General features: G+C 38.2%; 1 protein-coding gene across 1 annotated transcript in view; it reads left to right on the top strand.

Moving 5' to 3' along the window:
• LOC101937878 (mucin-2-like) overlaps positions 1–25,301 on the top strand; it is a 66,934-nt gene that overhangs the window by 16,972 nt on the left and 24,661 nt on the right. Inside the window, exons 3-31 of the mRNA XM_065594053.1 lie at positions 204–229; positions 832–903; positions 1,382–1,643; positions 2,045–2,159; positions 3,158–3,248; positions 4,274–4,383; positions 5,004–5,220; positions 5,877–6,002; positions 6,550–6,667; positions 7,123–7,261; positions 7,896–8,006; positions 8,930–8,999; positions 9,672–9,809; positions 9,896–10,060; positions 10,617–10,711; positions 11,368–11,494; positions 12,325–12,580; positions 13,128–13,180; positions 13,616–13,716; positions 14,806–14,957; positions 17,775–17,913; positions 18,008–18,121; positions 18,706–18,885; positions 19,881–20,120; positions 21,353–21,509; positions 21,787–21,915; positions 22,505–22,649; positions 23,698–23,741; positions 23,843–24,015. Of these exons, the coding sequence (XP_065450125.1) occupies positions 204–229; positions 832–903; positions 1,382–1,643; positions 2,045–2,159; positions 3,158–3,248; positions 4,274–4,383; positions 5,004–5,220; positions 5,877–6,002; positions 6,550–6,667; positions 7,123–7,261; positions 7,896–8,006; positions 8,930–8,999; positions 9,672–9,809; positions 9,896–10,060; positions 10,617–10,711; positions 11,368–11,494; positions 12,325–12,580; positions 13,128–13,180; positions 13,616–13,716; positions 14,806–14,957; positions 17,775–17,913; positions 18,008–18,121; positions 18,706–18,885; positions 19,881–20,120; positions 21,353–21,509; positions 21,787–21,915; positions 22,505–22,649; positions 23,698–23,741; positions 23,843–24,015 (3,865 nt within the window). The remainder of the gene's footprint in view (positions 1–203; positions 230–831; positions 904–1,381; positions 1,644–2,044; positions 2,160–3,157; positions 3,249–4,273; positions 4,384–5,003; positions 5,221–5,876; positions 6,003–6,549; positions 6,668–7,122; positions 7,262–7,895; positions 8,007–8,929; positions 9,000–9,671; positions 9,810–9,895; positions 10,061–10,616; positions 10,712–11,367; positions 11,495–12,324; positions 12,581–13,127; positions 13,181–13,615; positions 13,717–14,805; positions 14,958–17,774; positions 17,914–18,007; positions 18,122–18,705; positions 18,886–19,880; positions 20,121–21,352; positions 21,510–21,786; positions 21,916–22,504; positions 22,650–23,697; positions 23,742–23,842; positions 24,016–25,301) is intronic.

Consider the following 25,301-nt stretch of genomic DNA (forward strand, 5'->3'; position numbering starts at 1 on the left):
TTCCCCCGCCTAACTGCATGTTGTTGAATTTGCCACTTTTCATCTGAGTTTCAAATTTGCCACTTATATTTGCCAATTTACATTGATTCTTCCCTTGTTTTTTTGTATAATCAGACAGGGTGAACTGAAGTACCTGATCTGTCTTCTCTATGTCATTCATCATTTTGTATGCTTTGTTATTATGATAATGTTACATTAATTAGAACTAATCCCAAAAGCCCTTACTCATGTGAGTATTCCTATTAAATGTAAAGATTACTTGCATGATTAAGGGCTTGCAGAATTCCTCCTATTCGTATATCATAATTGTTGCCACTTCTTGAGAAGTGTTTCCATAATCCTTTGTGCTAATGTAAATTTTCTCTTTCTTGTTCACCATTCTCTAAACACTGTCAATTGTAAATATAATGATTTTCAGTGAATTTTGTTCTTCATAAAAGTAAGGGCAGGCAGCAAATTGAATCAGGCATAAAATGGAGAAAGCAAGAATTGTACAAGCTTTTATTTAGAGTTCTGCACCTCAGCACTGATCCTTTGCTATTCTGGCCCAGGGACTCTTCTGGGCAGAAAAAGTTATTTCTACTGGATAATGATTACCTGACAGGTGGTTTTGTGATATGGACAGGTGGAGACTAGACTGAGGCCACCAAATTCCTTTTCTCTTGCATCCTACTGTTATGCAAGTGTCTCTTTCTCACATTCTCTGAGTAGAATGACTACAAAATAAGGATGCAATCCTGCTTTGTTAGAAAATGTTAAGGCGGGTGGATTCCTCCCACTACCACCACCCATAAACTTTCTATACTGATTTTTTTTCTTATTTGTCTGCAGCATTTACTACTAATACTCCATCTGGAACAGTGAACTTCATCCCGCCACTGACAACAAGCCCAGTAATAACATGTAAGTTAAGCAAATAGTCTCAAAAATTCCTCCATCTTTCTGAAGTACTGATCAGAAAGTTAAAATAAACAGGGAAACAGACTGATTAATCAAAAAAAATGGGTAGATCAGTGGTGTAAGGAACAAATAGCTGGATAAACATGATATGATGGCAAAACAATGAGTTGATTGATAGGTAGATAGGTGGGCAGACATATGATAGATAAGTAGAAACCCAGAAATATAGATAGGGTTGTACATTATAAATGGCAGACAGAAGATGGGTGGAGGAACAGAGATGGGTTAAATAAGTAGGTGGATAGATGGACAAATTGATTATGTATAGTGTCACAATTGATAAACGGACAGAAAATAAATGGAAGGGGACAGAGCAATGAATAAACTAAGGAAATGAAGGCTTGGGCAGACTGATATAATAATATTCACATTAAGTCAGGGAATTTCCAGTAAATTCTTACAAAGAGTTTTCAATCCACAGCCTTCAACCCTGCTCACAATGGCCGCGTATGCAGTACGTGGGGCAATTTCCACTTCAAGACTTTTGATGGGGACATCTTTTACTTCCCTGGACTCTGCAATTACGTCTTTGCATCCCACTGCAATGCTGCCTATGAGGATTTCAACATCCAAATCAGGCGCACTGTGGTGGAAAATGCTCCTACTATCAACCATATCACCATGAAGCTCGATGGGGTGGTTTTTGAAATGGCAAAGAACTTTGTTGTTGTCAATGGCAACAGGTAGGTTTAGACATATCACTGTGTGTGCTGAACATAGCTGTTTCCTCAAACCAGGCATATATTTCCGCACTTTCTTGGAAAAACTTCTACGCATTTTGATAAACCATGTAACTTTAACCATACACCCATCTCGCCATTCTTCTGTTAAGATATCACACTGTAAAGATGGGCCCAAACCAGAATGCCAGATCAAAATACCCCTGAATTTTGAGGAAGCTTGAATCCAGATCCAGATCCATATTTTTTGTGGCTTGGGCCCATCTTTTTTTAAACTGCTTTTTCTTCCACAATACTGCATTGTCGAAGAACCCACATGGACATCTGATAACACAAGCAACCTTTTCTTCGTATTCTGCATAGCAAAGCAAATACTTAGCATCTCTGATACTTTTTTTCTCCAGGGTTCAGCTGCCTTACAGCCAGTCTGGAATCATGGCTGAGAGAAGCAGCATGTATATAAAAGTGACTGCCAAAATGGGCCTGGTTTTCATGTGGAATGAAGATGACAGCATCCTGGTAAGAATAAATACTAGATGCTTCAGAGAATAGGAAACAGGCTATTAAAACATTTAGACTCAAATTTTTGACTGGCTTAAGAATTTGTTTGGGCACCCATTTGCACGCACTGATTCCACATTTGTGCACACAAACAGCCATGGCATATGCAAATCAAGTAGGTAAAGGTGTACAAAAGAGAAACTGCCTAAATATTTGACCATATTTGCAGGGGGAGGGATAGCTCAGTGGTTTGAGCATTGGCCTGCTAAACCCACGGTTGTGAGTTTAATCCTTGAAGGGGCCATTTAGGGTTCTGGGGCAAAAATCTGTCTGGGAATTGGTCCTGCTTTGAGCAGAGGGTTGGACTAGATGACCTCCTGAGGTCCCTTCCAACTCTATATCTTTAAAAAAAAAAGCCTAAATCTTGAGAGGTAGTACGAAGATATATGGTTAGTCCCTGGATATATTTGCCCCCAGCAGTTTGGGAGCTGCTGTTTCCCCGTGCTGATTATTTCTCCCATTACAGAGCTATGATTGCATTCATGCATTCCTGAAGAAAGCAACTGTGCTGTGTTCCTAGTGGAAATCAGGCCTCCCACTTAAAATGGAAAAAAGCACTTCCCTTACTTCATTAACATAATAGCATCATTACATCAGGTGCCACTCACCTCCTCGCATTTTATTTTCCAGTAGAATTCCACTGTCATAGGACTTCAGTGTCACAGTGGATTTGATTTTCTTTCTGAAGAAAAAAATAGATAGTAAAAAGGCTGATTATAATACAGATATTGCAGTGAAAACTAGTTCTGCATAAATAACTTGGATTCGATGAATCAGAAATCATATCCAAACCTCGTCCATATTCTATCAGCCAGGTTTGAATTGGTCTGCCAAAACATCTACACAACACTGATGAAAATTATGTAGGTGTAGCAGGCACAGCTGCTTGCACTGATTTTGAATACATTGTGGAATGTGTATGTTAACTTCTACCAACTTTTCCCCCATCATTTTAGCTGGAACTGAGTGACAAATATGCCAATTATACCTGTGGGCTTTGTGGGGACTTCAATGGTATTCCAATGTACAATGAGTTCTTTTCAAACAGTAAGTGTTAAAAATAATGACAGACTGTTGGTTTCTAGTAGCGCCAATCTCTACACCATCAATTTTTTTGTGTTCTCCTGGTTATACATCTTCAGCAGGCCTCTCTTCCAACCTGCTGAAAGATTTGCTGAGAACATCAGCACATTTGGATCTTTAGTAACTTGAATTATATATGTATTCATGTATACCAGTTGTCTATTTATTTCATTTGTTAGCCAGTTAGATGTGGGCGAAATACTGATGTTCAAGCATGATTAAATATAGAAATACATCCACAGACCAAAAGACAATAACAATACCAAGCAAAGCAATCACAACAATTTTTGGTTAAGAATGTTCTATTTTAACATGCTCCAAGATGTCACCTCTAAATTACATTTATATAATTTTATATATAAACTATATTTGCAAAGCCGCACACATTTTTGTCCATAATTAACATGCAAACATCAGCCCAACATCTCGATCCTGAGTTGCCCGATCCTATTCCACAGTGTAATTCTAGATTGGCCTACTGATTTACATAATCTTTACACTACCTTCTCCCATCCTATCTTTCTGACTTTATCACTCCCTCCTCTCTATATATTCTTCCAATCAGCTGGCTATAGGCCTCTATCCATCTCTCTTTTCCCACTGTCAGTATCACCATTTTGTTTACAAAGCTTTTAGGCAATTTATTCAAATCTCACCTTTCCTCCTAAATTCTGGCTCACAATAGTCTCTTCTATTCAAAACCTGTCTAAAACTTTCTCTTCTGTTATCTAACTACGGGGTCATCTAACCTCGAATGAGTTTGTCATTTTCCAACACAAATTCCAGTTTGCATGTTCCTGAAATTGTTTTCTGATAGAAGGGTGATGTCATTCAAAGTAAATTGAGTCTATGATGTCACAGTATTAATTTTGTCTATGGTGCATCAGTGTTAATTTTGTCAACATGCCAAATGTAATGTCTACATGAAAGAACTCAAAGAGAACCAACTCCATTAAAAATCCTATATATTATTAATGTATTTATTGCAGATGTCGAGCTGACTGCCACGCAGTTTGGAAATATGCAAAAGATGGATGGGCCAACAGAAGTCTGTGAGGATCCTACATCATCCTCCCTGAACAACTGCACGGACAATTTTGTAAGGATCTTTTTGTTTATTCATGTGTCTTTCATTTAAATGTATCCACTCTCTTTTCCTGTTTCAGGAGGGACACATGGAGAAAACTATGAAGGGATTGGAGGTAGAAGGAGGAGAATACAAGATGTCATTAAAGAATAATTTTAACAAATGGATAACCATATTAAAAACTGATCCTCTCTATTTTGACAGGTTTCAGAGTAGCAACCGTGTTAGTCTGTATCCGCAAAAAGAACAGGAGTACTTGTGGCACCTTAGAGACTAACACATTTATTTGAGCATAAGCTTTTGTGGGCTACAGCCCACTTCTTCGGATGCATAGAATGGAACATATATTGAGGATATATATATATATACTGGGCTATCTTGATTATCACTTCTCTTACTCAATTGGCCTCTCAGAGTTGGTAAGACAACTCCCACCTTTCATGCTCTCTGTATGTGTATATATATTTCCTCAATATATGTTCCATTCTATGCATCCGAAGAAGTGGGCTGTAGCCCACGAAAGCTCATGCTCAAATAAATTTGTTAGTCTCTAAGGTGCCACAAGTACTCCTGTTCTCTATTTTGAGGAATTTGTGGATTTAATAAATTGTTCTGTTTTGTTTTCTCTCTAGGATGACATCTGCCATAAAGTATTGACTGGCCCTGCATTTTCAGAATGTAATGCACTAGTTGAGGTTAGCGAGTACATTAAGTCTTGTGAACAAGACTTGTGCCGCTGTGACCAGTCTAAGAATGCCTTCTGTATTTGTAACACCTTTGGTGAATACTCCCGGCAGTGCGCCCATGCCGGTGGACAACCTCTGAACTGGAGAACCCCACAACTGTGTCGTAAGTGTCTCTAGAACTGGCCTTCATCTGTGCTTGCCAATTAGTCAGCAACAGAGTCCTATAGTTTGTTGGGGACTCATGGGAACTAAATGTTATTAAGTACTGGATTGGTTTCCAGAGGGCTTTTATATATAAATTCCGTACTTCAGGCCAGATCCTGGGGTGCAGCTGATCTCCCTATGGTTAAACTGTGGTCATTAATATTTATCAATGTAAATTCTGGAGTTAAATTCCCCAGGGTATAATTGGATACTTCAGTGATTTCCACAGAACTCAAATATGCATATGCACTGGAAAATTAACGCTTCCAAATTTCACTAGAAATTTAGATTCTTGAAAAGAGGGGACGGCAAAACAAACGCGCCAGAGTATATGCCTCAGAGATCTGTGAGACAATTACTCATGAATCCATAGAATTCCAGACTTTAAGTCACAAATCCAGTATCATACAGTTCTATCTGACACACAAGTTTTTGAAAAACACACCTAAACTACAAAATATGGATTGAGATTTCCAAAATCCAAGGAATCCTTGGAGCTCGGGTTTGGTGTGGCCTCATCTCTAGTGGGGAAAGGTTGAATGAGCATTCATTCTAATATGTAGCAAATGGGGATTACATTTGAATTCAGAAACCTGTCTTCCTTTAAAATTCCAGCCAAGAAGTGTCCTTTCAACATGCAGTACCAGGAATGTGGATCCCCCTGCACTGACACCTGCACCAACCCTGAAAGATCTCAAGTCTGTGAAGATCACTGTATGGATGGCTGCTTCTGTCCCCCAGGCAAGTTTTTATTTACTCCCATCTTTCATAATCTCAATAAAGAGCACTAGCAGATTTACATGTAGGAGTTTAGTAGCTTTCTCAGGGGTCAGGGCTCCTCCAGCTGCCCTCTTCACGGCTTCAAGTGGTAGGCCTTTACCCGTGCACAACAAGTGACAAAACACGTGACTGAATAATTAATTTCCTGTAGATATGCAACATCTGCAAAGTAGTGAGGAACAATCAGGGACCAAAATAGAACATAAAATGCTACCCGTCTTATAGGAATGAGATGGTTTTACTACAGCAATTCAGTATTATTCAATTGAATTCACCTTACAGGGCAGGAAACCCCTTGAAAGACCAATGGGATTTTAAGACTTCCAGGGCAAGACCCTCAGCTGGTGCAATTTGGCATAGGTCCCCTGACTTCAATGGAGCTATGACCATTTATGAGCTCCAAGACTGTATTTTATATTTGTAGTAAACTTTTTAAAACAAGAAAAACTGCATATTGTCTATATGTATAAAACACCTTTGTAATGTATCCGTTTCTTTCTTCATTTAGGAACTGTGCTTGATGACATTAACAATGCTGGCTGCATCCCCCTTTGGGAGTGCTCCTGTACTTACAATGGCAACTCTTATGCTCCAGGGACATCTTTTCACGCCCATTGCCATTCCTGGTAACTTACCTATTTTGCTGTTTCTTTTTTAGTAAAATGAATTAGTTTAATGGTTTATTATACACAATTTCATCATTAACCACCTCTGAGTGCATATTACTGACTTCCCTGCAATTCTAACAGAATCTCAAAAAAACGTTTGTCTCCTTTAGTGTCATTATTTAACAGGCTTTGCATTCTGACTCAAGTTAAAATAAGGATTTGTGATATATAGGTTTCTTACCTCTCCATTAAAATTCTCTCTCTTTGTTTGCTCCCTTGAAGTATTTTGACTTTTCCAAGACAAAAGAAACTGCAGCCACTCACTTATTTGCAAACATAGATTTCCCCTGAAGAAGCCAAGAATAATATGATGGGAACATCAGTAGCAAAACAACAAAACTTAATGACATTGTAACTCCTTTCCTCCACGCTATTATCGCTGATTGTGATTCATTTCTCCACTTTCCTTCCAGTACCTGCAATGGAGGCCAGTGGATTTGCACAAACATTCCATGCCCTGGATCTTGTACAGTAGAGGGAGGTTCACACATCTCCACGTATGATGAAAAACGTTACAATGTCCATGGAGACTGCACTTATGTTTTGTCTAAGGTAAGCACCATCAGGTTTTAATAGGTCATAGAGTCCTATGCAGTTATATGGAGGAAGGAGTGGGAGGGCTGCCTGAGTCAGGACTAGAGAAGCTAACCACACTTAGGAAAGAACATTGGAGAGTTTCCTGTTAAATCAGAAGAGCACTGTATTGAGCGAGAATATTCAACAATTCATGCAAACTGTATTAACTAGTTGTGATGTTGGGAGCAAGGTAAATACTGATGAATTTCAGATTCCAGGATGTGGTAATTGTTGGTAAATGCTGAATATTTGCAAGCAACTGCTGTATTTGGTCTATTTTCATAGCTGTCATACAATTCAACCCCCTTGCTGCGTGGCAACTGTTTTTGCCATGTTACTAGTCCTTGGTCATAACAGGTCAGGCAGGAAAAGATGGGGATAGAGAGTGAAGCGGAAGCACATTTTTTAGAGGGGGTTGAAACAAAACTTTGAGTCTAAACACCAGAACCAGATCCAAATTCTGTGACTAGTCCCAGTCTCTATCACTATAACACTAGTTCAAAATAGCCCTGAGCTTTGGGAAAGTTTGGACCAACCTCTAAGAAATAAATATTTTTCAGACCCGGGAACAAGCCTTTAAAGCAATAGTTGTTGGTATTGGTTTTTTCAGCTCTGTAAAAATGACACATTCGCTGTTCTGGGAGAACTCCGCAGATGTGGCTTGACAGACACTGAGACATGCTTAAAGACAATAGTCCTCAGCGTTAATGGAGGACAAACTGTAAGTATCCAAAACAAGTGGTGAAAATGCTGCAGGAATATTTTATAAAAATGTGGGGAGCATAAAGATTAAGCCAGAATGAGTCAGGGATAGAGCTTTGTTAATAATTGATTTTTCAATTCAGGTCAAAGGAAATGTTTCATTTGAGACAAAATGAAAAGATTTGTTTCGTTTTCAAGTTCTTTTATCTTTTAAAAAAAATAATAAAACTAAAGTTAAAAAGTCATTTGGAGTCAACAAATCTAAACAGTTCATTTTGAATATGTCAGAATGAAAGGTTTAAACTTTTTTCTTTTATTGAAACTATTTAGCAAATGCGACGTATTTGGAAAATGTTTGTCCACTTGAATCTGCATTTCTCAGCATAAAAAAAAGTTTAGTCTAGAAAATTTCACCCAGATCTAGTCAGGGAGTTGCATTTATCCTTCTAAGGATCTGCAGGTCTGAAAATATGTATTAGTTTTTAAAACCAAGGTAAAATAAATGTATCTTTATTTATCATAATAGTGAGGTAAGTAGTATGTTCAGCCCTGTGCTAGTTCAGTCAGAAAAGATACTTTATTCTCAAAACAGGAGAGAAGTTCTCTTTCTATTAAGTAAACAATGACACCATGATCTTCTTGGCTTCTCCCTAAAACTACCAGCTGCACTAGCTGTAAGTCAGTTCAGATACAGAGGCTCTGCATCACTGCAAACCAAGATAGCCTGACCACTGCTGCAGCTCTGTAAAGGACAAAGAATGATTCTTTAAAACAATTCCCTTTCTGAAGGGAAGGCAACCGAAGATTAAAAGGAAGGACAATTAAGATTTTAAAGGAAGGGTAAAAAAATCAGAAAATCAACCCCCTTTCATGAAATTCTTTATCATGCTGATATTACCAATGCATGACATAATGTTCCTTTATCTCTATCTTCCTTGCCAGATCATTGTGATCAAGCCTGGAGGTGGCGTGTTTGTGAATTGGATCTACACTCAGTTGCCCTTCTCAGCAGGTATGTTTCTCTCCCGGGGCCAATACATGACACTCTCAAAACTTCACCTAGATTCCTGCTTATTATTTTAAACTTCAAAGGAGTTGATGTGATGTCAGTATAATGAAGAATCCCATAGCCTAGCATGTTCACACTAGATTCTCACTATGATGATTCTTGACCCAAATGGTGATTCCAGCAATAGAGGTCCAAAGTCTCATGATACATTACAGCCCGTTGTCCAACTTGTTAAGATATTAATTTGGTTTTTGCTGTCTATCCTCATAAAGAATGATCCTCGCTGAAGATTTTTATGCCACCCAGAGCCTGCTCATTCTCCTCTCCACAATGGACTTGCAATGATCAAGATACGAGATTAGACACTAGAACAAAATTATTCTTGTTAATGCTTGATGTAATCCAATTTTTCCATTCATTAGTCTGTGGGAAGGAGCAGACAAAAGGAGCATTCTATTCCTGTGTAACTTTAATACAAACTTCACTTGCTAGCTCCTAGGCAGTCACAAGCAAATATTGCATTGTATTTTTCATTCAACTTTAAGCATATCTTGGCTTTACTCCACACTAGGGGTCTCTATAGTTGCAACAGTAATCCAAGAAGAGCCATAAGAATGGGGTGTTTCCAGCATTTGATCTCTTCTGAAATCTGATTATCCTGTTCTTTGTCCATAGCTAATGTCACCATTTTCAGACCCTCATCCTTCTTCATCATGGTGGAAACAAACTTTGGACTTCAACTGGAGATCCAACTTGTACCCATCATGCAAGCGTTTGTGCGACTGGATCCATCTTTCAAAGGGCAGACTTGTGGTAAGTGAATGTAACAAAACCAGTGACCTGCCTGAAATCCCCATTGGTCTTGTATGAATGATTCAAACTTTGTGCTTTTTCAACAGGTCTCTGTGGAAACTTCAACAATATTGAGACTGATGACTTCAGAGCCATAAGTGGTGTAGTGGAAGGAACAGCAGCTGCATTTGCTAATACCTGGAAAACACAAGCTTCATGCCCTAACATCAAAAATAACTTTGAGAATCCTTGTGCCCTCAGCGTAGAAAATGGTAAATCCATTATAGAAAATTGTCCATGACATGCGGGCAATTTGAAATTAGATTTCTAGTTTTCCCTACAGAGCTAATGGAAAATACTTGACATAAAGCAAAAATTAGAAGAAATAAGAGATTTTAAACATGGTAAAACATACATTTGGAATCAGAAAGAAATGTTAATAAGAGAAGAAAATTAGAGAGAAGCTAAGTAATAAAATAAGTGCAAGAATCATGGATACTTTCCAACAACAGTTTATCTTCACAGACTTAGGTTTAGTGCATAAGATGACAACTTGGTGCAGAATGAGTGTACAATAGCTATATGTTTATAAGGCTTTGGTGAATTCTTTGTTCAATCCATGGTAAGAAACTGCTTTTTCATAACTTTGGCTTTAACAAGTCTTTACCAAATGTTGCAGTGAGCAAAACAATGTGATTGCTATGGTAGAATTTCAGAATTGAGTTTACAAGAGATCATGAGTCACACAAGAGCACATTAGCACTAGGTTTTTGAGCCTAATGAAATAAAAAGAGTAATATGGATTTCTTTCATTTCCTCTATTCACAGAAAAGTATGCTCAGCACTGGTGCGGATTGCTGACGGACAGCACAGGACCTTTTGCCAATTGCCACTTAACAGTGAATCCAGCTGTTTACCACACGGTACTTAGCTATTTTTCTTTTTCCTTTAAAAAACAATCAATGCACTTGTGCACTTAAAACCAGCTGTTTGGAAAGAAATGTCCGAAACACGTCTCCCAGATTATGCTGTGTCTATATTTTAATCTGCATAATACATCACTTCTTTTTCTCTATATATGTTTCTTACTCTAGGTGTATATTTCCTACCCTTATTTCAGTCTGCAGTCTTGGTTTTATCATCCTGAATTGCTTTTACACTCTTTGTTAAACAAGAACTGCTATTTGCCACAGAGCAAGAAAACCAAAATGTAAACATATAAAGAGGAAGTTATATATAAAGTATATAAAATATATGAATTCTATATAAATTTTTGCTTAATAAAGCATAATATCTTCAGAATAATCCATATATTTAGGTAAAATGGGAGATTACGAAGCATACAATAGATTCTTTGGCTCTTATTTTTCAATAATAACTGCCAATATTTGGGGGTCTCCATTATCGCCATATCAAAAAAATCCTAAAAGGAGGTAGGAAAATATTAAAGATATGTTGACACTGCTCACAACTGAATGTATATGGAGAAGAAGCTGATACATAAGACCAGAAATTAACAGGACCTGTTTTTGGATGGGCAGTTCTGTGATGATTAATTAGTTTGTTTCTGCACCCCTAGAACTGTCTGTTTGACACCTGTAATTGTGAAAAGAGTGAGGACTGCATGTGTGCTGCCCTCTCTTCCTATGTGAGAGCCTGTGCTGCCAAAGGAGTCCAGCTGGAGGGATGGAGGACTGATGTCTGTTGTAAGTGTTATAGCCACTCCCGCGGTCTTCTATTCTGAAAGAACCAGTAGTAGAATTTATCTATCAATCATCATTTTATATCAATTTCTAGCCAATCCAGGGCTCTCCCAGTAAATTTTGAAGGAAAGATATTGAAAAGTAAAATTCTAACAATAATTTCCTATTTTTTTTAATGTATTGGAGGTTAGTTATGGTGAATACAGATGGAAGATACAGTTGTGGCTAGGAAAGAGACAACTGCTGCTGAAGGGGCTCTAACTCTCTCCGCAGAGGCTCTAAGTTAACTAGAGTTTCATCTGTCACCGGTTGCCATGGAAATGAATGTGTCAGATCACAGAAACAATATTAATTCTAAACAGAACACTTTATAAATAAAGAATGTTTAAACAAAGGGTTGTTTAAAGTCACCAAGCTGTTTTCTTTGATCCAACATGTCTGTTTCCAGTGCAGGAGTATTTATGTACCTCAGGAGGCCTCATGCCTCAGACTGCACCAAAGGTTTATAGGTTTCTGTTGTAACTGCCAACCTGTTGTGTGGTTTCTCTTTCCAAATCTCATTTGAAGACATATCTTTTTTTCATTTGCATATATCACTTCATTTGTCCCCCATCTACTGTTACCTTTTTTTTTTTTAATATAATGCTGTGCATTATTTAACTCTGAAAGCATGCTGGGATACATTTTGTCTGAAAAATGTGATACACAAAAAAATATATAGCATTGTTGTTTATGTTATTCACACTACATATTGCCCCTCTCTCCCCACCAAATAATATCTGGAACTAACAAATCCGTTAATGTAATTTTTGTTTTTGTTTTTCCTTCTCAAGCCAAATACACAACCTCGTGTCCCAAATCTTTGAGCTACAGCTATACCATCAGTTCCTGTCAACCCACTTGCCGGTCTCTGAGTGAGCCCGATGTCACATGTAACATCAGGTTCATTCCAGTTGATGGTTGCACCTGTGAAAAAGGAACCTACATGGATGAATATGGCAAATGTGTGTCTGCTAGTGAATGTCCTTGTTATTACAAAGGATCTCCCATTCTGTCTGGGGAAGTTGTTCATGAAGATGGTCTTGTATGGTAAGAGATTCTTTTATAAAACACTAAAGCTGCATTGTATAAACTTTCTAAATAAAAGAATACACCTCAGTTAAGCTGGCTGTACCCAGCCCTGCATGATTGTCAATACAATGCTCTGTCCACAGAATAGTTCTGTTAGACTATGAGAGCAGTGCATTTTTCCAGACATATGAGAACTATTGTATTTAGGCGAGATTCCTGCTGTATTCAATGATTTTTCCCAGCATAAAATACAAAAATACACAGTGAGAGGTTTTTAGTATAATAAACATCAAACTCACCGGGAAACACTGTCTGTCACATTTTCGGTCACAATTTTTCCTGGACATCTATAGCCGAGATCATAGGGAAATACCACCAGCTGTTGGGTTGACAAGAAACTTTTTTCTGTAACCACAAGGTGGCATGTTAGAATCCCATGTCCTATTGGAAAGTTCTGTAACAGCAGAAAAGAAGCTCAGTATGTGGGGCTTAGAACAGAAGGCGCTACAGAAATACAAAATAATAAATAATAAATATTATTATTATTCCCTTCCATTTCTGACAGCACTTGTGCACAGGGTAAACTGAGCTGCATTGGAGTTGTGAACCAAATCCCAGGTAAAAACCCTTCTTTAGCTTCTCTTTGCTCTCTAGCCTGTCCTTGGTTTTGCGTACATTTTCTCTTGGTGCAACAGAACAAAACTGAAACACACAGGAAAGTCAATAGGGTGGAAACCGTTGCTTAATTTCATCTACTATTTTTAAAATAAAACATCAGTCTATACAGTGTGACCAGTTAAAAAAAAAAGCACACAAAAATTAACATGCAGGTAATGAAATAATAATTACATGTAATTTCTAAAAGATTATATAAATTAAAAACTGCTGCTTCCTAGGGAATTCATAGCATCCTGTCACATAAGCCCCTGCATTCTTTTTTTAATTGTGCTGAATATGAAGAGCCTAGACTCCTTATAGCAAATTGAAAACGTGTTATTGTTGTGCAAACTCTGGTGCCTTTTCTCATCACTCTCATATCATTCTCTCCCCTAGTTTGTGCTCCTCCCATGGTCTACTTCGACTGCAGAAATGTCACTGCAGGCACCACTGGAGCCGAATGCCAGAAGAGCTGCCAGACGCTTGACATGCAGTGTGTAAGTATGAAATGGCTGGACACTCCTGTACACTAGAACTATTCATTGTTCACAAATATGGTCCTGAAGCTGTAATACTGATAGTCTGTTGTTTGTGCAATGAAACCCTGGAAGCGTGCTATGAAGCATTAACAATGGGATCACTAAAAGTCAAGTTCATGAGCAAATAAAAGTCAACTTTACTTGAAGCTCTCACATAGGTACTGACTGGAGATGCATCAGACTTTGTAGATCTAATTCAGATAACAATACCTAGCAAGAACTAGTTCTCAGCAAAACATCCAGAAGTTTGTCATGTGCACAATCTGTTCAGTAGAAAATTACTGGATGTAATCTTGATTGAAATTGTTAATATTTTTTGTGCCGTGATGCATTTTTTAATAATCTCTTACACATCCAATTATATTACAAAGGCTAGGAACATGATAACAGCGTGATTGGCTGTGTCATTTTATGAGACAGCATCACATGAGATAAATGGCAATCCAACTTAATGCATCAGAAAAAATGTATTAAACTATTCTTTTTTTAACTTATCATCCTCTCAGACACAGATCAGCAGGTCCACAGGTTCATCAGCAAGTCAGGCTGGTACCCAATTCAATATCTTTCCCACTTTCACAATCCATAGACCACCTATGGAGACTGGGACACATGAAATGTTGATGTTTAACAGGTTTTATCTTCCACTAAATCTTCCTTTAGCAACCAACCATATGTTTGAGCAAAATCCATATTTTCCTTCAAGCCATCTCTGATTTTAACTGCATGTAAATCAACAGTCCAGAGACAGGTTCTAAGAACCTAATCTTACTCTCTCTCTACTTGAGTAAGTAAAAAGCAACAGAGGGTCCTGTGGCACCTTTAAAACTAACAGAAGTATTGGGAGCATAAGCTTTCGTGGATAAGAACCTCACTTCTTCAGATGCAGGAAGTGACATTCTTACCCACAAAAGCTTATGCTCCCAATACTTCTGTTAGTCTTAAAGGTGCCACGGGACCCTCTGTTGCTTTTTACAGATTCAGCCTAACACGGCTACCCCTCTGATACTTGAGTAAGTAAGTTACATTTTCTGCTTGGCTTTACAGTACAGCACACAGTGTATGTCTGGCTGCATGTGCCCCTCTGGGCTAGTGTCAGATGGTAAAGGCAGCTGTGTTGCTGAAGAGGAATGTCCATGTATTCACAACGAGGCTACCTACAAACCAGGGGAAGAGATCAAAGTTGACTGCAACACCTGGTATGTATTCATTGAACTGTGTGGTTCATGGAGCCACCACATTGCCCTTTCCAAAGATCCATATATAAGCAGCACAATGGCGAAAAGAAATGTTCATTGGATTGGGTTGGCAGATGGACTTTTCAGTATATTAACCATAACAAGCCAGTTTTCTGTCAATCAAGGTAGATGGTAAAAGCAAAGAGTGGGAGCCAGGAAATCTTTGGGTTTAAGGTTTTCATAGAATCAGATTCATAGAAAAATGGGGGTGGAAGGGACCTTGACAGATGATCTAGTCCATCCCCCGTGCTGTGGCAGGACAAGCCTACCTGGACCATCCATGACAGGTGTTTGTCTAACTTGTTTTTAAAAACCGCCAAAGATAGGGATTTCACAACCTCACTTGATAATCTATTCCAGAGCTTAACTATACTTGTAGGTAGAAGGTTTTTCTTAATATCTAACCTAAATTTCCCTTGCTACAGATTAAGCCCATTACTTCTTGTCCTATCTTCAGTGGACATGAAGAATAATTGATCAAGTCCTTAATATATTTGAAGACTGTTAGCAAGTTCCCTCTCCATCTTCTTTTCTCAAGACTAAACATGCCCAGTTGTTTTTTTTTAAACATTTCCTCATAGGTCAGCTTTTCTAAACCTTTTCTCATGTGTGCTGCTCTCCTCTGTACTCTCTCCAGATAGTCCACATCTTTCTTAAAGTGCGGCATTCAGAACTGAACACAGAACTCCAACTGAGGCCTAACCAATGCTAAGTAGAATGGGAAAATTACGTCAGTCCTGTTAATACACCCCAAAATGATATTAGCCTTTTTTGCAACTGCATCACATTGTTGACTCATATTCAATTTGTGATCCAGTATAATGCCCAGATCCTTTTCACCAACACTACTGCCTAGCCACTTATTCCTCCTTTTGTAGTTGTGCATTTGATTTTTTCCTTCCTTAATATAGTACTTTGCACTTGTCTTTATTGAATTTTATCAACAGTTCTCCAATTTGTCAGCGTCATTTTGAATTCTAATCCTGTCCTCCAAAGTGCTCGCAATTCCTTCCAGCTTGGTGTTATGGGCAAATTTTATAAGTATACTCTCTATTCTATTGTCCAAGTCATTAATGAATATATTGAACAGTACCGGACCCAGGACAAACCTCTGCAGGACCCCATTAGATACATCCCCCGAGTTTAACACCAAACCATTTATAATTACTCTATGAGTACAGTCCTTCAACCAGTTTTACACACACCTTACAGTAATTTCATCTAGACCACATTTCCCTAGTTTTCTCATGAGAATATCATATGGGACTTTACCAAAAGCCTTTCTAAAATCAAGATATATTACATTTACAGCTTTTCCTCTATCCATTAGGCCAGTAATCCCATCAAAGCAGGAAATTAGGTTGGTGTGGCATGGTTTGTTCCTGACAAAATCCATGTTGGCTATTACTTATAGCCCTATTATTCTCAAGGTTTTTACAAATTGATTAATAATTTGTTCCAGTATATTTCCAGGTATTGAAATCAGGCTGACTGATCTATAATTCCCCAGGTCCTCTTTGTTACACTTTTTCCTTCTTCAGTCATCTGGGACCTCACCCATCCTCCATAAATTCTCAAAGATATTCATTAATTGTTCCAAGATTGCCTCAATTATTCCTGAAGTTCCCTAGGATGAATTTCATCAAGCCCTGCCAACTTGAATATAGCTAACTTATCTACATATTCTTTAACCTGCTCTTTCCCTATTTTAGTTTGCATTCCTTTCTCCTTGTTGTTAATATAAATAATGTTAACTATCTGGTCACAATTTACCTTTTTAGTGAAGACTGAAACAAAATAGGCATTAAGCACCTCAGCCTTCTTGATAATGTCCATTATTAACTCTTCTTTCCTGCTAAGTAGAGGACCTCCTTTGTCTTTCTCTTGCTCATAGTGTATTTATAGAACCTCTTCTCATTGTCTTATGTCCCTTGCTAGAGGTAACTCATTTTGTGCCTCAGCCTTTCTGATTTTGTTCCTACATGTTTCTGCTATTCTTTTGCTCTCATCCTTAGCAATTTGTCCATGTTTTCACTTTTTGTAGGATTTTTTTTTAATTTTCAGTTCATTAAAGAGCTTGTGATAGAGCCATATTGGCCTTTTACTATTCTCCTATCTTTCCTTTGCATCGGGATAGTTTGCTGTTGCTCCTTTAATATTGTCTCCTCGAGAAACTGACAACTCTCTTGGACTCCTTTTCCCCCTAGATTTCCGTCCAACAGGACCTTGCCTACCAGTTCTCTGAATTTGTTAAAATCTGCTATTGTTCTTATTTTGCTGTTCTCACTCCTTCCATTCTTTAGAATAATGAAATCTACCATGTCATGATCATTTTCACCCAAATTGCCTTCATCCATCAGATTCACAACCAGTTCCTTCCCTGTTGGTCAGAATCAAATCTAAAATGGCTGTTCCCCTGGTTACTTCCTTCACCCTTTGAAACAAAAAGCTGTTACCAATACATTTCAAGAACCTACTGGACATTTTGTGTTTTGCCATATTACTTTTTCAACAGATGTCTGGGTGGTTAAAGTCCCCCATTACTACCAGGCCTTGTGTTTTCATACAATATTATCTATATTCCTATTAACCCCTTCATGCTGATGATATAGAGCTTTTGCATTAATTGTTTGCTTGGAGAAATTCTAACTTTAACACTTGCGTGAACACAACATTTACCAGGACTGATACATACTGAATTAAATAAATATGTTGTGGGAATTACATGTGCATCAAGTGAGTAATTTTATGATTTAAATGTTTTCTTCTCCTTCTTAGCGTGTGTAAGAACAGGATGTGGAAATGCACCAGTGAACAATGCCTTGGTACATGCGCTATTTATGGAGATGGGCATTACATCACATTTGATGACAAACGGTTTAACTTCAATGGAGATTGTGAATACACATTAGTCCAGGTACTGAGCTTTTGTCTTAGCATTACTACTTGTGGAGTCACCTGTATCCTCCATATTGCAATTATCCATCTGATAACTTCATTTCTCTCTTCAGGACCACTGTGGGAAAAACAGCACAGTCAATGGAACCTTTCGAGTTGTCACTGAAAACATCCCCTGTGGCTCCACTGGGACCACCTGCTCTAAGTCTATTAAAGTCTTCCTAGTGGTGAGTAGCTTTTTTGGTACATTTTTGAAAAGAACATTTTTATTATGTATCCATTTGAGACTCAGGAGGAGCCAGAAGCTTCTGAAGTGAAGACTTTCCAAGGTTTGTAAAATACAATTTAAGCCAAAAACAAACAAAATATTTGGTAGTGCTTCCAATCTTTATTTATTTGTTTGTTTATTTGGTGGCAAAGCTATCCTATGTAGTATTTGGGCCAAATTTAATTTTCCAGGGGAGTTATGTAAAATAAATCATTTTATGGCGCACCCTATAGTACCTCTATAATTGTAGGCATTCTCTCCTTTGATTGACTTAAACATTTTAAAATGTATGTTCTTAAAACAGTTGTACAGTCATATGATTTGAACTATATAAATTAGATTTTTCTCATTTGCCTCAAAAATGAATAATTACTCATCTTTGCTGGATAAATAGTATTGTTCTCTTTAAAATGGAAAACAGACATAGTTAAGATCATTCCCAAACGTTTGTTGTTGGGAGGTGTCTCCTATACCAACAAACCATACTAATTACTGAAAAACTGATCCTTAGTCATTCCTTTGATTTTTTTCTCCCCATTTTAGGGCTATGAGTTGATACTCAGTGAGGAACACCTTGAAGTGGTAGAAAGAGAAAATGGAGGGCAAATGCCATACCAAGTCCGCTATATGGGCATGTACTTAGTTATTGAGACCAACAATGGACTGATCCTCATGTGGGATAAGAAAACCAGCATCTTCATCAAACTCAGCCCTGATTTCAAGGTAAGGCTTAAGAAGGCAGGAGTTTGCTGCCAACTATCATTGACACAAATGATGAATTATCATCCCTCTTGAGTGAGAAAGCAATATTGATTGAAAGGAAACAGAGTACAGTTGAAAGTCTTGTGTAAAATGATAGGAAGTATGTTTAACCATGTCTCAAATACAGATGTTAAAGGCAGTGTGTGGCACTATACTAGAGTTTGTCAACATAGCTATTGATGTGTGAGAAGGGTATTATATACCATAGGAAATGGGAATTTTGTCATCCTATTTGCATACTACACTGACTTTTCCATTAGGGAAATGTATCAGGGAGTGGTTCAGCCAGCTTCAGAAATTTATGTAGAAGTGTATTCTAATGCTATGAGTTCTTTAGCTAAATAATACACCAGAATCAAATAATTTCCCCCCACAAATATGGAATGTATGTATTTTAGATTCATACATACAGCCTAGTATTAACATCAGCCTTGCTAAATTTTACCTGCTCACTTGCCTAGGGTGACATTTTTTGGATGGACAAGCAAAGTATTCATTTTTATCACTGTCATTAATTTTGGTAAAGAGCAAGTGAGTAGATTTTGTGCCTGGAGTGGGCTGCTCATTTTCATGACAGTTTTGTAAGGCTGTTTTATCTATGTATGTCTATTGTATATCTGTACAACACAAGACAAACAAAAGAATATGCAATTAGCTAACTGTAGATTCATCATCGTAACTCACCAGTGATGGGGCACAATAACAAAGCAATTTTCTTATTGTTCAAATTTTTAAATAAATTACTAGGCATATACCCCTCAGACCAGTCATCAGGTCCTTTTACTGAGATAAAAAGCAGATTTTGTGGAAAGTATGTTATCTTAAAAAAACAGAGAGTCAGGATATTACCAAACAGTTAGAGATAACATGCAAAATAGGGAATTCCAGAGGTGCTTTTAGTCTGTGATGTTGCTGCAAATTTTCTATCATCCTTTTGTGTGTGTGTGTACGTACAGGGTCAGGTCTGTGGCCTGTGTGGCAACTTCGATGGCAATGGCATTAATGACTTTACCACCAGAAGTCAGTCTGTGGTAGGAGATGTGCTGGAGTTTGGAAACAGCTGGAAAGTGTCTCTTACTTGTCCTGATGCCAACTCTACAAAGGACCCTTGCTCTACCAACCCTTATAGGAAGTCCTGGTCACAGAGGCAGTGCAGCATCATCAACAGTGAAGTCTTTGCTGCATGTCACTCTCAGGTATAGCAAATCCTCAGAGCAAAATTCTCCTAAATAAAGACTATCTTTTTATATTCCTCAGATGCCTGTGCACTTGACATTGAGTTGTCACTCCTTACATTCCATTGAATACAAGTAGTCTGCTAAACATGGGTGTGAACAAGAGCAACTGGATCCAGCCCCACACTCAACCTTTGGGTGTTTGGATCCAGCTCTGAATTTTACAACTGAGGCTCATCTCTAATATATACACTACATTGTTGAAGAAACCCATCCCTTAGAAGATAGGAGTCAGAGCTAATTACTAACTAAATTGCTGACTATCCAGAAGTTTCATTTGGGTCCATTTTCTCCCTATTCCAAAAGAACTACCCCCATTGAAGGTTGTTCTCATACATTCTGAAACAGGTGCACAATTCATCAGCTAACATATGTTTCACCTTGAATTGTCATAGGTAAATTTCAGGCTGGATTATTCTACCCAACAAGAATGGGCACTGCACCTGTAGAACAATATAACGTTTATTTTACAGGAAGCATTCTTGTTTTTCTTGTGTAAAAGAAGGATAATCTCAAGTCAGTCTGAGTTTTATTTTTAGTGTGGGTTAGTTAATATTTTCGTCATATGCCATGTACAGAATACAAGTGTAACGCCAACAAACCCTGGTCATCAGCGGGTGGCATCGAACCGGGGATTTCTGGAGCTTAGTGCATGAGCCTCTACCTCATGAGCTAAAAGCCAACTGGCTGTTAGCAAAGGCTGTAGAGCAAACTCATTAATCTCTCTTTCTAAGTGGTCTTGGTGCCACTAGATGGGACAGAACACAACACCCAGAAATTACACAAGCTCTTGGGTTACACAAGCTCTATCCCTGGGTTAATTAATAACATGCTGGAGTAGCAGGGGGAAAGAATCAGTGTAGATATCAGCAGCCATCTTAATTCTTTCCATAGATACAAATCCTAATTTTCAAACATAGTTGCCTGTTTGAAACCTGCATTTTGGGTCTCAAATCTGCAATTGTTTGCAAATCTGCTTATGTGAATGATCAAATGTATGATTTAGACATACTGTTTCAGCATCCACATGGGAAAATTGGGCCTAGTTTGTCTAGCAATGCAAATACAAGAAAATGAAAGTTACAGATTTTCCCTTTTTGTGGCATGTTAATATTCTAGAAGCGTTACTCTGGCAAAGCAAGATGACTCCAGAGAAAGTAAAACTTACATTTACTGCTTTCTTTGTCTAACAGGTTGAACCAACTAAATATTATGAAGCATGTACGACTGATGCTTGTGCTTGTGACAGTGGGGGAGACTGTGAATGTTTCTGTACAGCAGTAGCTGCATATGCTCAAGCATGTAGTGAATTTGGTGTCTGTGTAGCCTGGAGAACTCCATCAATCTGTCGTGAGTATTAGCCCATAGCTCAGTGGTGACTGAAAGAGTAGTGTATCAGTTTCAAGGCAATTGTTTTGAGAATGTTATTAAATATGTTATTAAATATATGACAACAATTTGTTCTCAACCCTGTGTTTCATTTCAAACTGGGTTGACAATTATGCAGTTTCAGCTCTTGATTCATGACTTTCAAGACTACCCAAATGGTATAGTAGTGGTATAATGGAGAGCTATGAAAAAACTGAGGCATTTTGTTCTGAACATGTGTTTTCCGGTTTCCCCTCAGCTCTGTTCTGTGATTATTACAACCCAGAAGGGGAATGCGAGTGGCACTACAAGCCTTGTGGAGCTCCCTGCATGAAGACCTGTAGGAATCCAAGTGGAAGATGCCTTCATAAGTTACCAGGTTTAGAAGGTGAAAAGAGCTATGACAGCATGTTGCTTACTGTAGAGTGCACAACTGGTTACCATTTTTTTCCAGCTCTGTCATTGTTGCATCAAATTCTCTCTTCAGATACACCCCATACAATCTTATTTTCTTCAGTGGGTTGCATTGGTATAAGTGAGGGCAGAGTTTGGTCCATGGGGTTTGAAAACATTTGTAGGACTCAGGCCTGGTGGGGTCTCCTAATGATAATAGTTTGTGCTACGTGAGAGAACTGTATTAGTATCTTGGTTCATAGGCTAGCATCACATTCACAGCTTAGGGGCTAGGGGAGCCTTGTTTGCTAAATAATAACACTGTGCCAACCAACAAAGGAACCATTAACAAGAATCCAGAAGCAGTAGTTTCCTTTTATTTAGAAGGACTCATCATATTATAAGGAAGGCAAGCCATAGAAAGTGAGCCAGGGGAAGGAGTACAAATTTGGAAAGCCCTTGTGCCTGAGAAATATAGCCCAAAGTAGAAAAATAAAAAGGAATTACCTTCTGCCTAAAGTTCCAGCTTAAACTCTTCCAGCTTATACTCTTTTTTTTTTTTTTTTTTTTTTTTTTGGTCTCAGGCTGCTATCCAAACTGTCCAGCAAACAAGCCATATTTCAATGAGGATGAGATGACGTGTGTTGATAACTGTGGCTGTTACGATGCCAAAGGAAACTACCACAAACCAGGAGTGAGCTTCTACTCACGGGACAACTGTCAGTCATGGTAAGATTTAATGTACAGTCTGACCATGTTAAGGAGAAAGGACCAAAGCAGTGTTTGAAAGTTATGCGCCGCTATCCCACGGAAAGGTGAGGATGTTGCCTGTGCAAAAGCGAACCCTTATTGTCACATACCAATTTCTGTAATACTAGTGAGCAATATTTGATTCTGTTGAAGTGATTTTTGATTCTGTTGAATTTGTTCTCAGTATCACAGTAAATTCTTCAGCTTAGTGCCCAGAAAAAAATATGATGTGCTTTATAACCCGGTTTGTTCTATTCTGTGCTCCTATCTCATGGTGATATTCCCATAAGGTCACTCATCACCATGATAGAAGAGTGCAGAATAGAACAAACCCAGTTATGTAATATATAATATAGATTTGTTGCTGGGGTTTATTCTACATCCACATATAATTTAAAGTTCATAACTAATATGATCCAATATTCAGACTTTTTCCTTTTCTAGCCTCCGGGCCAAAACACTTGACGAATGTGACAAGTAGCCTCCCTAAAGACTTGTTTCTGTAGTTTCCGATGGTCTTTGACTTCATTCTCGCACAGGAGCTGAGGTCTGATATCAGGGAGATGGTTGGGGAAAGAATGGCAGTCAGAGGAAATGACATGAACTGGCTATAAGGGGGATGGCATAAGAAGAGATTGGTCTAACAGTAAGGGGATGGGAAAGGAATGGACCCTCTTCTTAACCCTCCCTCTGATCCATGCTGCTCCAATGTCAGAACTGGCTTTAGGGAGGAATCAAAAAGCAGCCTCTAAGCTTGACACGCTGCAGGTACTGTGGAGAGGGAGCAGCTCCTCCTCTTAACTATTCAGCTGGGAAGAGGTATTTTAATCAGAGCTGACTATGAGAATATTAGCTGGAAACTAAACAAGTACTTCTCTGAACTTAAGTCAAACCGTAATTCAGAATAACTCCTCTCTGGCTTATGATTAGTCTCTATAAATTCAGTGAAAATACCATAACAGTAAAGCGAGTTCATCACCCTTCATGCATCTTCAGTCTCACATTTCTTCTCTGTTATTTCTTTCAGTACATGCACAATGGAAGGCTTAGAGTGCAAGTTTGATGCTGAAGGTAAGTTGGCAAAGAAAATTTATGAATGAAAACAAATTCTTGAGCTTTTGTTTCATTTGACAGGTAACTAACAATGTCATTCCACCTCTTCTGTTTTACAGCATGTTATTGCTATTATGAAGAACACAAATATAAATATAAGGATGTCATTTATAACACCACAGATGGGATTGGAGGGTGTTTGAGTGCAATTTGTGACATCAATGGAACAATAACCAGAACATTCTTTGAATGCAGTGGAATTACAACTACCATCCCATTCACATTTAGTACAGTTCTACCTCCGAGAGCTGCAGGTATTTCTATGCATTTCTCAAAATATCTGAAAAAATCTTTGCATACTGCGGGGTAAGGGTCACTTACTCCTCTAATTGCACGTGTTTGTACTGTAAGTTGGTAATTTCTACCATAACAGTCAGAAACTCAGCTGGCAGCTCCCCTCACCCCCCATCTTGAGGATTCTCTGCCCAGCAGGTGCAGAGAGATACAGCTTCTATAAATTCTCTCCCTCAGTCCCCACTGTTACCCTGGGTAACACCAACACCAGGTGCTCCCAGAGGAAAGAAAGTGTAGCTAGTTCATCTTTATGCCCTGGAGATCCCTGGCTGCCATGAGCATGAAGTAGAGCAGCTTTAAGGGCAGCTCCCAGAGAGCTGTAGACTGGGCGGGCATTTTTACTACCTCTCCCTATATATATGCTGGACAACAAATAACAATTTTAAAATAAACTGAACACATTAGTGCAATCTCAAAGCTAAAAAATCCAGTATGAGGGAACTTTCAAGGTATTTCAGAATGTCCTTTGACACTCCTCCTGATTGCTAAAGATTTTTTTAACCAGCTAATGCTTTCTTCCTAAAAGCTCATTTACTCCTGCTTGATCCTGCAGTTGATGCATCATGCTGAACTTGCAAAAATGACAAATATATCCATAGCATCGTACAGTAATATCATGAACACAACATGATGAATTCAATGTTGGATCAAGCAGGAGCAACCATTCTGTGAACAAGATGGTGTTTATTCAACATAAATGTCTCAGTAATACCAAGATGCAACAGAAACCTACGTTAAAATAAAGAGAAAAGTTCTAAATATGACTGTCCCAATTGCCATTGACTTCTTCCTTTAGTAGTCACAGTGATGTGTGTGTACCGTTTTGATTGTCTAGAAATCAATTGTAAATGATTACAAAAGAGATAATACAGTGGAAAATCAGTCCCTCTTCTTTACACTGTACACAGTAGAAAAGTGCCTCTTAAAAATTCATTGACTCCTTTATATATTGAGCCTGGATACACAAGACATAACTTGGAATATTTTTAACTGCAAAAGCAGAGAGAAACAGACTATAAGTCAGGTTAAGTTTTGATACTACAGGCACTCACACAGGTGATTGAAATTGCTCTTCCAAAACACTTTGCTGGAGAACAGCGTCTAAGATAATAAAGGTCCCCCATGTGGCCTAAAATAAATTCTCTGAAAGATTAATACCCTAATCTTTCCAAATGCAGTAGTAATAATTAGACATTAGACAGTAATTATTAACAAGAATATTGA

The sequence above is a fragment of the Chrysemys picta genome, chromosome 4 (assembly GCF_011386835.1).
Source record: "Chrysemys picta bellii isolate R12L10 chromosome 4, ASM1138683v2, whole genome shotgun sequence".
In the NCBI taxonomy this organism is placed as follows: Eukaryota; Metazoa; Chordata; order Testudines; family Emydidae; genus Chrysemys; species Chrysemys picta.